Source organism: Rutidosis leptorrhynchoides, chromosome 2, assembly GCF_046630445.1.
Source record: "Rutidosis leptorrhynchoides isolate AG116_Rl617_1_P2 chromosome 2, CSIRO_AGI_Rlap_v1, whole genome shotgun sequence".
Taxonomy (NCBI): domain Eukaryota; kingdom Viridiplantae; phylum Streptophyta; class Magnoliopsida; order Asterales; family Asteraceae; genus Rutidosis; species Rutidosis leptorrhynchoides.
The window spans coordinates 635,969,161-635,983,789 of NC_092334.1; the positions used below are offsets into that span (position 1 = coordinate 635,969,161).

Genomic DNA, 14,629 nt, shown 5'->3' on the forward strand with positions numbered 1-14,629 from the left:
CCACTAATATCACAGTTAATATGATGAGCAAGCACATGGCCAATATTAGACTTCGAAGCAAGATCCTGAACAAAGTTCATATCAAAATACTGCATCTTTCTCTTCTTATTCAGCGAATTCTTATTAGCTTCAGAAACGAGCTTATGATTGTGCCCCTCAAAAAACTTAAAAATGAATATCTTACCGTTCTCATATTTACACCTTAGACTAGCCTCGCAACCACACTTAACTGTTGAAGACTTACGGTTAGCAAATTTAGGAGGTTTATTCGAAGAGTTTTCAACATTAACCTGATTATCATCAACTTCTTTACCTTTCCTAGATTGACGTTTCGCTTTACGCTTTATTGTTCACATCATCAGCATGATTAGAAATAACACTTGAATTCCTTTTTGATATATCAACATGATTAGAAACAACACAGGGATCACTAACAAGAGTATCAACAGCTAATCTTTTAGGAACACCCGACCTAATACCGGAACACAACGTAATTGATAGTACCATCAGCCAACCTATTAAATGAAGCTTTCTTGACGTCAAATCTAGCAAATTCAGCATAACTCTCATAAAAACGCAAGCAATGATCATAAAAAGGATAAACAGAATCAACAACAGGCTTTAATGCAACAGGAACTACTGGAAACCATAACCTACAACCATTTGGAGTTCGATGCTCAACTGAACTCAGTATATGATTATGTTCATCAATAACAGGAGAAGCATTCGGAACATCTATATAAAAAAAAAAAAAAAAAATGTAAGTAAGAACAATAAAAAAAATATTAACATACATGTGATGTACGATAATAAGTAACACGAGAACATTAAAAAAGTGACAAAAGTTTTGATCGAAAAGTAAAATGCATCTGATGTATGATAACATCTAAGAATGATAACATAAATTATGTATAGGTAATAAACAAATAACATACATATGACGTATGTTAATATAATGATAAAAACGGTATTATATTACAGTAAAATGCATCTGATGTATGATAACATGCAAAGATAAAACACATAATGTATAGGTATTAAACAATAACATACATATAATGTATGATAATTTATTGATGAAAACAGTATTGGATTCTATAAAATTGAGAATAAAACAGTAACATACATTGAATGAATGATAGTATAAAAAGTAAAATAAAACAGTAACAGATTAAAATTAAATAATTAAAAAACTTACCAGATGAATCAGCGATATCGACTCCAGAAACATTAGGAGATACAGGATGATTAATACTCATCGAAGAAACTGAATCAACTGCAGAATAATTGGATGAGGAAGCCATTGAATGAATTGAGGTAGACGACGGAGAATGAACTATAAAACGAACGATTGAAGATCAATAAATTGAAGGATGACGACAATGAAACAATGAATTCAATATGAAGGATGAATACGACGAATAATGAATCCAAAAAAAAAACAACTGAAAATTGAATTAACTGATCAGTAATTTAAATAATAATAAAACGAAAAAGATAAATAAAATATAAAAAAGAAAAGACACAAATACCCTTACCTCTGTAAATTACCTTGAACGGATAATAAAACAAGGGAAGAAGGAAGAACGGCGGCGATGAGAGAAGGATGACAAGATCGACGACGTAGAGCTGCTTATCCCCTTATCGCTGGACATACAGCTTAGCGCTGGATCGCAGCCCTATATATATATATATATATATATATATATATATATATATATATATATATATATATATATATATATATATATATATATATATATTACTTTTACGATTCTGTGAGTTGCACGAAAACGTAAAAATTAAAGAAATTATTAATTATAAAAACAATCATTTGAGCCCATCCGTTGAACGGAATCGAAAAAAATTATAAATAATCATTTATAAGAATAAGAATACATGAGTTTTTAGAAATAAAAAGTTAGTTTATTTGTGAACTAAAGATATTTTAAAAATCAATGCAAATAGTTTTATGAGCACGTCTGCTAAATAACAACGAATCTTTTATATTCGATTTTTCTGACCAGATGAGTACCTGAAAGATGGATAAAAATTCTTTGTTAGAAAATACTGAACATGATCTAAAAAGATTCAGTCTTCTTCTTTCTGATAAGAGAAGTAACTGAAACAAACCTTAACCTAAATTTTAAAAAAAACCCTATTTTTTTTATTTCGAATTAACATTTAACATACACGAAGTTCTAAATTCTAAAAAAGGTAAATTCTTTGTTAGAAAATTCCGAACATGATACAAAAAGATTCAGTCGTCTTCTTTATGGTCAGATAAGTAACCGAAAGAAACCTGAACCAAATTCTAAAAAAAAAAAAAAAAACATAAATGTTGTATTTCAAATTAACATGTGACATACACAAAATTCTAAATTCAAAGAAAAGATAAATTCTTTGTTAGAAAATTCCAAACATGATATAAAAGGATCCCGTCTTCTTATTGATTAAATAAGTAACCGAAAGAATCCTAACCTAAATTATAAAGAAACCCTAATTTCTTTATTTTGAATTAACATTTAAGATGCACAAAATTCTAGATTATATTGATATTCAGTACTGATTGGTTCCATATGTGGTGGTGGGTTTTTAAAGTAACTCAACTTTGTTTCTTAAGATATCTTTAGAAAGTTTTTTTAAGATCACGGTTACCTTGTTTTTTGATTAAAAGTTGAACGCCTTGTACATATTTTTTTAAAAAGTGTTGCACTAACCCTTAACAATACCCTACAAATCGAATCAAACAAGCATAATTCAATTATGAAAATTTCTCATGTAATCAAGTACAAGTAAGATTTGAAAATTTCTTTTGTACATACTTTTTTTAAAATATTAGGATAAAAGTACATGGTATGGCCTAGTGGTATCGAGGTTGAGGCTGTTCGTGTTCGAGTCTCGTGATACACTATTTGTAATTGGGTGTGCGTTTTCTTTTACGAATACACCCGCGAAAACCAAAAAAAAAAAAAAAAAGTTTTCTAAGGTGAATATTACATTTTACACATTCAACAGAACATGTCAGAATGTAAAACTGTAAGTACATATACAAGAAAACTATTCAATAAGATACAGTTCCACAAAAATCACATTATCTACCTCCCCCAATTGTCTATTTACTCTCTACTGGGCTCATGGATTGCACCATTGTCATTCTTCAACGATACAATTCCGGTTTTCTTTCCCATATAGATATTCATTAGTTTGTAACGCGATTTCATGAATATAAATACGTAAAGAATGAAAAAATTAAAAACATTTTACCACAAATTTATGAAAACCAGCTTCTTGCAGGACCAGAGCCCTTTAGTTTCAACACAAGCTCTTCACGTTGAGCTTCTACTTCAGCGTATTTAAGGCTCATGTTAAGGTAACGTTCTTGAAGTTCATTTAATTCCGCCTCGAGCTTTTGTTCTTTTTTGTTTGCTTCATCTTTAACTTCTAACTGTACACGAGTTGTATCTGACTCACGACGTTGTTCCTCATGCAATAAGCTGAAATTTGATAATAAAAGCAACAGTAAGTTTACAAAAATCATTTAAAAAACAAGAAACAAACTTCGCAATCAAATGAATTTTATCATATGAACCTGTTAAGCTGTAGTTTATACATTTCGTTGGACTCCAAAGCCTCGGCAAGTGCAATCTCTAGTGATTCGATTCTCGAGGTTTTGTTGGTGGTACTAACTTCAACATCCTATTGGGATTGAAAAAGTAATGTTAGGAGGTAAATCTAGTATCATCATTATATAAGTTCAATTAGGATTAATGGTGGCAAAATGGGTGGGTCGAGTAGTTTGGTTAATGGGTAAAGATGGTCAATAATTTGCACATGGCGAAATGGGTCAACTCGACCTCAAACACTTGTCAAACACTAATAAAGTTTTATATATATATAATTATCGAGTCGAGTATAGTTACCAAAATAACACAGTGTTAAAAACAATCTAACTCTTTTTTATTATATATAAAACGATTTAGGAGGTTTTATGCATAAAAATATACTTTGGTCAACTTCTAACCTATTAGACCCGTTCCCCCATAAGCCACCTTTTTTCTTGACCCATTCATAAGTAAATGGGTCAAGATTGCCAACTCTACAAGCTGTGCTATAAAGACAAAAGATCTGATACAATACCTCTGTAACCTCATTTTCATCTGGTTTTGTATCTATTTTCTGATCTTCAAGACCTTCAAATTTCTTTTCATATTCATCTTGAAGACGGTTTATTTTCCACTGAAGTTGACTATTTGACCGTTTATAACGTCCAAGCTCATTTTTCAACTCAACATCTTGTGCACCTAATGCCTCACTAGCAGCTAAATCCCCTTGAAGCCTTAAAACTTTTTCCTCCAAAACAATTTTATTACGCTTATGGTCCTCCAATTCAACCACCGCCTTCTGCATACTACTAACTTTTTCCACTAACGAACCTTTCTCTTCCTTCAATTGTTGAAAATCACCCGATATCATTTGTAACGACGCTTCAAGTCTTTCATTCTCGTATTTCACATCGTTTAACGAGTTCTTAAGGGCCACCATTTCATCCTGCAAAGCTGGAATTTTCTGTAACTGAACTTTAAGGCTTGAATTTTCTTCTGTTAATTGTAGGATTTGGTATTCGTATGATTTAACGTCGGCCGAAAGCTCGTCGATTTTGTTCTTCAGTTTTTCTTCACCGGATCTAGTATTTTCCAACAACTCCATTGATTTCTCATGGTTGATTACCAGTTCCTCATGGTTCCGTTTGGATGTATCTAGCTCACTTTTCAGGTCTAGATTCGTTTTCTCATATTCAATTTCAAAACTATTAACCTTTTCCTCAGATAATCGAAGTTTTTCTTTGAGTTCTGCAATCGATTTGACCATTTTATCCTTATCTGCACGTAAAACGTGCATTTCAAGTACCGCATCTGAAGCCATTTTATCCCGTTCGTCATGAGTTGCTGATATTTGTAAATTAAGGTGTTCTATGTTCTTTTGAAGATTTTCGACTTCGGCCACCTTTTCTGAATACATCTGATTCAATAAGCTCTCACCATTAACACACTTATCCGTGTGTTCGTTAACTTTCAGAAATAAATCGTTAAGTTCCAAATTAAATATTTTCTCTTGTGATTCAATCCCATTAAGCATCAACGATAACTTCTCTTCTAAATCTTCCGTATTATTCGACAACTTCAAGAAATTGTCTTCCGATTCCCTCAATTTTGATTCCAAATTTACGCAACGGTTATGTAAATTTAATTTTTGACTTTTTAACTCAGCGTTTGACTTTTGAAGTGAACTGCACTCTTCCATAAGATTTTCGGTAGTCGATTGTAATTTAGGGTTTGCTTTTTTCAAATACTCGCACTCTTCTTGAGCTTCTAACCATCGTTTTTGCATGTCGTCCACTTTCTGTCTCATATCAACTTTTGTCGTTTCGACCTCGTTTTCGAGTCTTACGATTTCGGATTGTAGTTTCGTGATTCGAGACTCTAAATGCTCGGCTTCTAACCGACTCGATTCTCGTGCATCAGTCAAATACCTCAACTGAGGTTCTAATCCAGATATCCGCCCCGATAAGTCGAGATTATCTTCTTCTAATTCCGCTAAGTGAGTCTCTAATTCTTGATTACGAGATTCTAACTCAAGTAGCTTTTTTTCGAGAATCTTGTTACTTGAAATATGGGAATCGTTTGTATCGTTGAATTCTTTTTGCATAACCTTCAAACTATCCTCCAATTGAGTATTTACGGTTTGCAGATCAGACAATTGAGTTTCCAAGTCTTTTTGGAGATAATTTTGGGACTGGATTTCGTGTTCCTTAAGAAAATAGTCCGATTTAAGCTCTTCTACCTCATATGTTTTAGCCTGAAGTTCTTTACTCAGGTCCTCAACTTTTGATTTTAACTGACGAACCAAATTTTCAATTTTATCATCGTTCTCTTTAAAACTGTCGTCAATATTATCGTATATATCTTTTGGCTTCAGTTTCATATCATCTTTAACACATTGAAAGTTACCCTCAACAGCAACAGCCTGCTCTTCTTGATCTGATGAATCTATTAGAAGATACCAGAATAACTGAATTATTATCTTTAAAGATATATAAAGTTTTTTTTTTTGGGTAAGCGAGGAAACTCTCCTATGAACGAGCACATTGGCTCCCCCATAGAAGGTAAAACCTCGGGTAATCAAGCCCCCCGAGCGCGAGACCTGATACCGGGTAAATTGCGCATTATGCGCACCCTCTAGTCACACTCCCTTTTTGAACAATTTGGCATAGCCAGGAATTGAACCCGGGTGGTGTGCTTCATTGGGCAACTCGTTGGCCACTCAGGTTGAGTGCTTAAATATATAAAGTTTTCAAGGTTAACATCACAAATTGGTGAAATTCTGCAATAAAAGGAAATTTTGGTGAAGTTCTACAATAAAATACAAGGTTAAATACTAGAGATGACACACTTATCTACTTACTTAGGAATGAGTCAATTAAGTTTAAATTTTATCTCGAATAGGTCAAGCAGGTAAAATAAAAAGGGGGTTTTAAGTCTTCCCAAAAGGCGGGGTTTAAATGAAATGGGTTTATAGGTCAAAATAGGTCCAAAGTGTACCATTTATGCATAATAAATTCCTAACTAAGATATATTATTAAAAAAAATGATCTCTAATAATATATGACACACTAACTACTAACTTCCCTATATTTTATATTTTTGAAAGTTTCGGGTAAGTTCAACCCATCCCGTAAAAAAATAATCGTTTTGGCCTGAAACCATTATAACCATAAACCATTCTAGTCCTAGGTCGTTCGCCCAATGAAGAGTTAATAGAAGTACTACTGGTTTAAAGATCCTTACTTGCTTGTTTAAGCTTAACGAGAAGTTCAAGATTTTCATCCGTAAGCTCATTACAGTCCCTCTCAAGTTCTAGAACCTTCTCTCTTAGATCTTTAACTTCTTCCACAAGATCAATAGTTTCGATCGGGGTTTCGATCACCCGAGACACGGTTTCCTTCAACACCGGTGCAGCAACAGCTTCAGCTAATTTCGCTTCCAACTTTAAGATTTCTTCGTTTTTCAAACTCAACGTCTTTCTCCATTCAGATTCACAATCCAATATAGTTTGATTTTTCTCCTCCAAGGTCTTCTCGAGATAAAGAACTGTACTTTCAAACTCTTTTGATTCCTGAAATTTCTGTAATTCGAGCTCTGTTTTTGAGCTGTTATCGAGTTCACCTACTGGTTGTTCTGATCGTTTCAAACTCTCGATCTCGATTCTCTGTTGTTCGATGTTTTCTTCTAGTTCCTGAAGAACAGAAACTAACTCAAGATTCGATTCTTGAGTTTTATTCAACTGCAAAGACAAATTATTATTCAAATCTTTCTGAAATCTGATTTCTTCTTCCAATTCCGCCTGGATATCATTTTTATCTTGAACCTGAACTTTTAAATTATCAGCGTCCTGTTTTTTCAATTCCGATTCACCTAGTTGAACTTTCAAAAGTTTGATTTCATCTTTCAAACTATTACATTCTTTTTGCAATGCAGAAAGTTCCATCGTTACGTTTTCCAAATTCTTCGTTTGATTAATCGTCTCGTTTCTTGATAAATCAAGATCAACCTTCAACTTTCGAGCGTTTCTTTCCCACATTCTTGCTTCAGCACGAACGTCTTCTGGAGTAGTGGGGTCCGCATCGAGACCAAATTCGGAGGAATTAAAAGTTCGTAAGGGTGATGCGGGAACGTTATGTGAAACTTTTCCCGAATCTTGTCGTCTATTCAGAAGATTCTTTCCTGAATTTAATGGAGAACGAGTTGATCTAGGAGAATCGTAAACAGATGATTCTGGTATTCCAATTAGATCAGATGAAACTTCACTTAGGTTCGTACTAGGACTTTCTCTGCCAAAAGAATCATTTGAATCAAAGCTATGATGTGATCTCACGGTCGACGAGCTTGTTTCCTGTTAAAAATAAAAACGTGGCTGATGTTATTTCATTGATTTACTTTGTTCATATGTTAAATTACTTAGATTATATGATAAGCGGTGCTACTAGCAACTTTAGAATGCCATTAAACGCATGCATTCTCAAAAACAAGAATAAATATATGGGAAAAGTGATTATGGTGCTCTAGTACATATAAGCTTATGTGACAAACACCTTCAAATCACTTGATGTTTATATCGTAAAATAAAATTCATTTTGACTATCGTATAACCTTTTTCAAGATCGAACATTGATTTGAGCCAACAAAATTCAAGTTAATCCATGTTTTAAATTATTTTTTTCTCAAATCTTGTTACCAAGTAATATTTCACTTTAATTAAGATGTCACCATAAATTGTATAATTATAAATAAAACTTGAAAAAAAAAAAAAAAAATTCTTTTTTCCTTTGTTTATGATTTAATAACGTATTTCAAAACTTATTTTACAAGAAAAACATCAAAATAATGTGATTTAGAGGTGTTTTCTATAAATTGACAGTTTACATTTTACAAGATAAGAACTTTTTGATTAGAGTTGGGTCAAAAGTACCCTGCTACCGAGTCCTCTAGTATGAGATGTATCCATAATGCTATTGCTTGTGGAAGATTCTAAATTTTTAGTGTTTGTACTGTCTGATGCGTTCGACATGTTGTCTAGATCACTATAGTCTGAAATAATATCTTCTGCAAGAGAACTAGTATTTTTCCATCTGCTTTCATGAAACATACAACTTGTTACAAGCATTCCTAAATTGGGAAGTGAATTCAATAAGTGTCTTGTTTAGGAACAAACCTTAGATTTGGTCGAGGAGTTAAGCACTGAATAGCAACCTGCAAACATAGAATCCAAATTCTTTCTTCTGAGAACAAATACGAGCACTCTCTGACATAAGAGACGTATATATTATAGACTAAAAATCCATCAAAGTCCTAACCCCATGTAAGGAAAAATGTATCTAATTCTCTTGATTAAAGAAAGTAAGAGAGACTTATATATATTTCTTAATCTACACCAAACTCATACACTAACTTCAGTTAAACTTGGTTATATAAACCATAAGATCAAACTTATATAATAAAAACTCTATAACTATCTATTAAATGAAATGGGATTAATATAGAATTTAACTAGTAATTTCAAAAGAAAAACCACGCTATTCAGTGTTGAAGAACTCGGAATTACACGACAAGTACTCTGGGAGTACTCGGTCAAACTCGGGATTCCTCGGAAAATTGGTCAAAACACGTGTCTACTCGGAAATTGGTCAAAACTCGTGTCTACCCCGAAAATTGGTCAAAACTCGGTAAAAATACGTTAAAGTCAAACTTGGTCAACATCCGAGTAGTCCCCGAGTTTCCGAGTACTCCTCAAAAGTCCTGACCGAGTACTCTCCATCTCCAAGTAGCGAGTTTTGAAACCTTGAAGCTAATGTATGCAATAATCTTTGTATAGCCTTCTCCACATTTCATACAAAAACCGTATTCATAAAACTAAGAATTATAAACAAAGTAACACAATGTCTACGGTATATGAGAGAATTTACATACCTGTAAAATTGTCCCGTGATCACACTTCTTAAGTGGTAGTGCAATAGGAAGGGAAGTTTCAGAACTAAAGTAATTTGACAAATTTACAGTAACTTCTCCAAGTATGCCAGATCTAGTTGACGCCTGCCAAATAATATCCATGAAAAAAATAATAATAATAATAATAATAATTGCCATGACAGATTACCAGCGGAAAACGAGATTCGATTGTAAAATTATAAATGTTGAGTACCTTTGAAATAATAAACTTATAAAGGCACTGGTGAAGCTCTTTTGAATCATCACCATTAGAGATATAAATGGATTCGGACAACGACTCTGTCCATCGACAATTTCCATTCCATACAGACGCCTTACCAGTTTTGTTAACAGTTTTATCTGTTTCGACAGATATTAGAGACAGCGTAAGCTTATCCCATCCCTCAGGTACCTGCAAATACAATGCCACAGTGTCATCATAACCGATGCCACGTCATCAATTTAAATTTAAGATTTCAAATACATAACAGTAATATGATAATTTATTAGATACATATAAGTGGTTGAAAGTACACTGTATACAATAACCATAAGCGATAAATTGAATACACTTCGGTGCATCTAGCCTTTTGTTTATCTTCACATTATGTAAACAAACATCATCATTATCTTCCACTTGTATGTCATAACCAGCATACACCAAATAAAAAATAAAATATTGTGTATAACAAAAGGTTTTGTTATCATTACCACTAGTACTTTGGTTAATACTACTATATCTAGCATAACACTATTTAATAAACATCAAGTTATCATAACTATATCTAATCTAATCTAATAGTACATCTTAAGAAACTATTAAGTAACTGTTTATTAAATCCATAGCAATTAAAATTAGTAGTCCTGAGTCTTAATCCTTAATCAAAACCTAAGAAAATTAGTTCCAATATTAATCTTCTTTTGAGCCCGTTATGTTAAATTAAAATTAAAATAATGATAATGATAATGATAATGATAATGATAATGATAATGATAATGATAATAGTAATAATAAAATAATTAATACATTAGCAAGCAAAAATATAGGTAGACATAACTTGCAAATTATAGTTATTCGAGTAGCTGGAGCTCAGGTTCAAAGTAATAAAGAAAACTTGCTGGAAAATAAATATGAATAATAAATTAATTAATTAATTAATAGTAATAATAAGTAAGAAACCTGAAGAGCTTGAAGACTGGAGAATTTGAAATCAAGTTTATCTTGAGGTGATTTAAAATCAACAGATGAAGAAGTTGAAGAATTGCGTTTATGAAACCTATTCATCATCTTTTGTTTCATCATCTCCTTCATTTTATTTTTTGATTGACTGAATGAATGATTAAAACCCTATTTTTTTTAAGTTTGGTAGGATTACATGAACCAGAAGAGAGAGAAAAAGGTAAACATGGCGGATAGGTGATTAGCTAGCTGTATTTCCGTAGTGGTGCACTAGATTCATCAATCAATAAATTAAATTTAAATTTAAGTTTAATTCAGATGTTTTTAATATTTATTTGTATTTATTGGAATATATTTTATTTATTTATTACGGAGTATTTGATATTTTACTTATCTTGTTGTCTCCGTTGGAATACATGTCTGAAAATTACAAAATAAAAGCAGACATTCTTTTTGTGTTTTGAAAGTAAAGTTGAAAAAGAGTTTTTTTTTCTTTATAAAAAGGCAAATAATAATTATTATATTATACTCGTAGTTTAGTATATATTTATATTTTTTTATTTTATTTTATATCATCATCACCGATCACCATTCATCATATACAAATGAATAAATTAATATGAATCCCATCGCACAAGTATAAATTACTATAAATCCCATTACACACGAATAAATGTACATACTTTTATTATGAAACAACTTTATAGAATTTTCTATTTCGATCGAATAGTCGAAAACAAGAAGGCAAAAGATGATTCAAGTTCAAACCTCATTGAAATAATATCTTTAAAATGATAACACAAAAATGATTACAAGATATACTGATAAGTCGCTTTTAATAAATGATATTAACTCTCACTTTGGTTATTCAATTTTCCTTCCGAGTCTTGTGTGATTCTTACTAGTTCGAAAAACAGATAAATTTTTAACTTGATGTAACTAAACATAAATAGAAAAAAGATAACTATAATATATTATGAATTAAGCATATGTTTCAGAATAATAACTTTCACGACATACGAGTCGAGTCACGAAGTGGAGGAGTTAAAAATTAAAAATTAAGTCATGGTGCCAACTACTAAAAGTTTCTTTGATGATAACGTTTTTTATATTCATCTTTACCATATAGTTAAGTTTCATGAAAGTAACCATCATAGCCACCTAATTTTAGTTGAGAATCTACTTTTTTATGAACCTTTTTTTGCCTAATAATAGATAATAGATTATTGAACTATCCAAAAAACTTTAATGATCAAAAGTATTCTCACTTAGACAGTGGCTTGAACTCAAAGACAGATAAGGCGGATGCGAAAATTTAATAAATTTTTTATTTTCAGTGGAGGTAAACACTAATAAAAACCTTATTTTTTAGTAAAAAAAAAAAAAAAATTAGTGTCAAATTTTTTTTATCCGTTAAATTCAGGTGGGGCGGATACCCCCTCCGGGTTACTCTAAGCTCCGCCCCTGCACTTAACGTTATTAATGGAACTCATCTGAGTTCAAGTCTCGCAGTGGATAAAAAGAATGTGTGTTTGCTGTTAAAAAATGTCTTTAACGAAGTTTAAAACTAACAAAGATAATGGTTATGTAATTGCAGTCAACATCAGTTGGCGTAGCCAGAATTCTCAATCAAAAATGTCACAAAACATTTGGCTTACTTTAATCCGAGTATAAATAACCATGTGGTGCTTAGGGTTGTAAATGAGTCGAGCTACTCGTGAGCTACTCGAGCTCAACTCGTTAAAAGTTTGATTCGAGCAGAGTTTAAATAAGCACAAGCCTCAGCTTGAACACATTTCAAAGATCGTTTAATAAACGAGCTCGAGCTCAAGTTTTCAATATCGAGCTCAAACATGTTTGCGAACATAAACGAGCTTTTTCATTTGTATACAATTAATTTATATTTTTATAATAATATTATATATTCTACATATGATTACACGATAATAACAATAATTTATATATGTATAATACTTAATCTAATGATGGTAAATTATAAATTATATTATATGCGACTAAAAATTATTATAAATGATAATAACGTATTATTGGGAGTATATTATATTAATAACAAAATTTAAATGATATAATTAAAGAGCCTAAACAAGCCGAGTTCGCGTTTTTTAAAATTTTAACGAGCCACACTCGAGCTTAATATAGTAAGCTCGAATCGAGTCGAGCTCGAACTCGAACTTTTTAAAATTTAAACGAGTCAAGCTCAAGCTCGGCTCGGCTCGTTTAGTGCCCTAGTGATGCCAAATAAAGTTCTATGATTTTTCGTTTTAATTAGTGTAAAAGTATATTCTTTATATATTTGCGACATCTCACAAACCAGTATTCATATCAAAAAGTGTAATATTGAAGGAGTAAAATTAGTTGTTATCAAAATTCTTATAAGCATTTAAATTTTAAATTAGAATTGAAGATACTTTCACAATACATAATAATTAAAACATTATAATAAAATCAACATTTGAATGTGTAACAATCTAAATTTTTCAACATGAGTGCGTTCCTCACACTCTTTTTTTTTTAGAAAAGCAGCAAAACCTTTTATTAAACCAAAAGAAAACAACAAACCACCTATACAGAAGGCCCATGGCCACAACCTGATCAGTGAGATCAAACTCTATACAGTGTACCTATGAATACAATAAAATCAAACTATACAAAGTAAAATTATATACAAGAAGCAGGATCCAAAAACCATTGAAGCCATTATATTTTATTCTTCCGCAAACGACATGAGATCCTTTCAAAACTCTTTAATTGTATTTCGGATAGAGCCATCGGTCCTGTCCACCATTTGTTATTTAATGCCTTTTGATTCCGATTTTTCCAAATGTGGTATCCGGTGATCCATTCGATTGCCTGCCAAATCAATTTACCCCGACCCGAAATATTGTTCCCGTTATTTCCACAGAAAAGCTCATATAAAGACCAATTGTTTACATTTTGAAAACCCCACCATTTAACTACTTTATCCCAAATATCTCGAGCGTGCTTACAAAAAATCAAAGCATGTTCCACTGATACAATATCATCATTACATGTAGGACAAACTATTGTACCTAGGTCGATGCCCCGATTATCCAACTCAACTCGAACCGAAAGCCGGCGTTGTATCGCTCTCCAAACAAAGATTTCTAGTTTGTTTGGGACTAAATTATTTCGCATTGTAGCCAACCCTGAGGACCCCGAACATAAACTCAGATCATCAATAAGGAGATTAAGTTTTTTTTGTCGTGAAAATACCTTGGCTATCCAACGTCCAAGCCCATCCATCTTTTGTACCAACTGGGGGCTGAAATGAAGATATCAAGGTGTTCAAATCAGATAATTCTGTTGACGATCTCCCACGAATATCTCTGCTCCACACCCACTTCGAAACCCAACCAGAACCTGACCAGTAAATACGGTCCTTGACGAAAGCTGCCTTATTCGATTCCAGTGCATATAATCTTTTGAACCTGTGTTTGAAAGCAATATCTCCAAACCAAATGCCATCCCAAAATTTAGTGCACTTGTGATAACCCGGAAATTTTCGAGTTAATTTAAACAAAAATCCGTACATGATTTCATCTAAACTTCGACAAATTCCGACGATTCACGAACAATTATTAGTATTAATTTATTATATTAATATTATTATTATTAATTAATTAACAATATTATCATTGGTTGCAATTATCATTATCAGTATTGTCCTTATTATTAATATTACTATTATCAAAATTATTATTATTAACATTCATCATTTATTATTATGATTAATATGATTATTAATATCATTAACATAATTTATATTATTGTTATTATTATTAGTAATATCACTTTTACAAAAATTATTAACATTATTATAAATATCATTATTATTAATATTTAACATTAATATTAATATAAT

At 31.7% G+C, this 14,629-nt stretch overlaps 1 protein-coding gene across 1 annotated transcript; it reads right to left on the reverse strand.

Moving 5' to 3' along the window:
* Positions 1–2,260: 2,260 nt before the first annotated feature.
* LOC139890113 (uncharacterized) lies at positions 2,261–10,976 on the reverse strand. Its single transcript, XM_071873014.1, has 11 exons — positions 10,726–10,976; positions 9,760–9,957; positions 9,528–9,650; positions 8,773–8,810; positions 8,530–8,689; positions 6,849–7,953; positions 4,018–6,050; positions 3,593–3,699; positions 3,285–3,497; positions 2,721–2,733; positions 2,261–2,314 (listed from the first exon to the last, which is right to left on the reverse strand). The coding sequence occupies exons 1-11, from the start codon at positions 10,855–10,857 to the stop codon at positions 2,261–2,263; spliced, it is 4,176 nt and encodes a 1,391-aa protein (XP_071729115.1). The 5' UTR covers positions 10,858–10,976.
* Between the last annotated feature and the right edge of the window lie 3,653 nt (positions 10,977–14,629).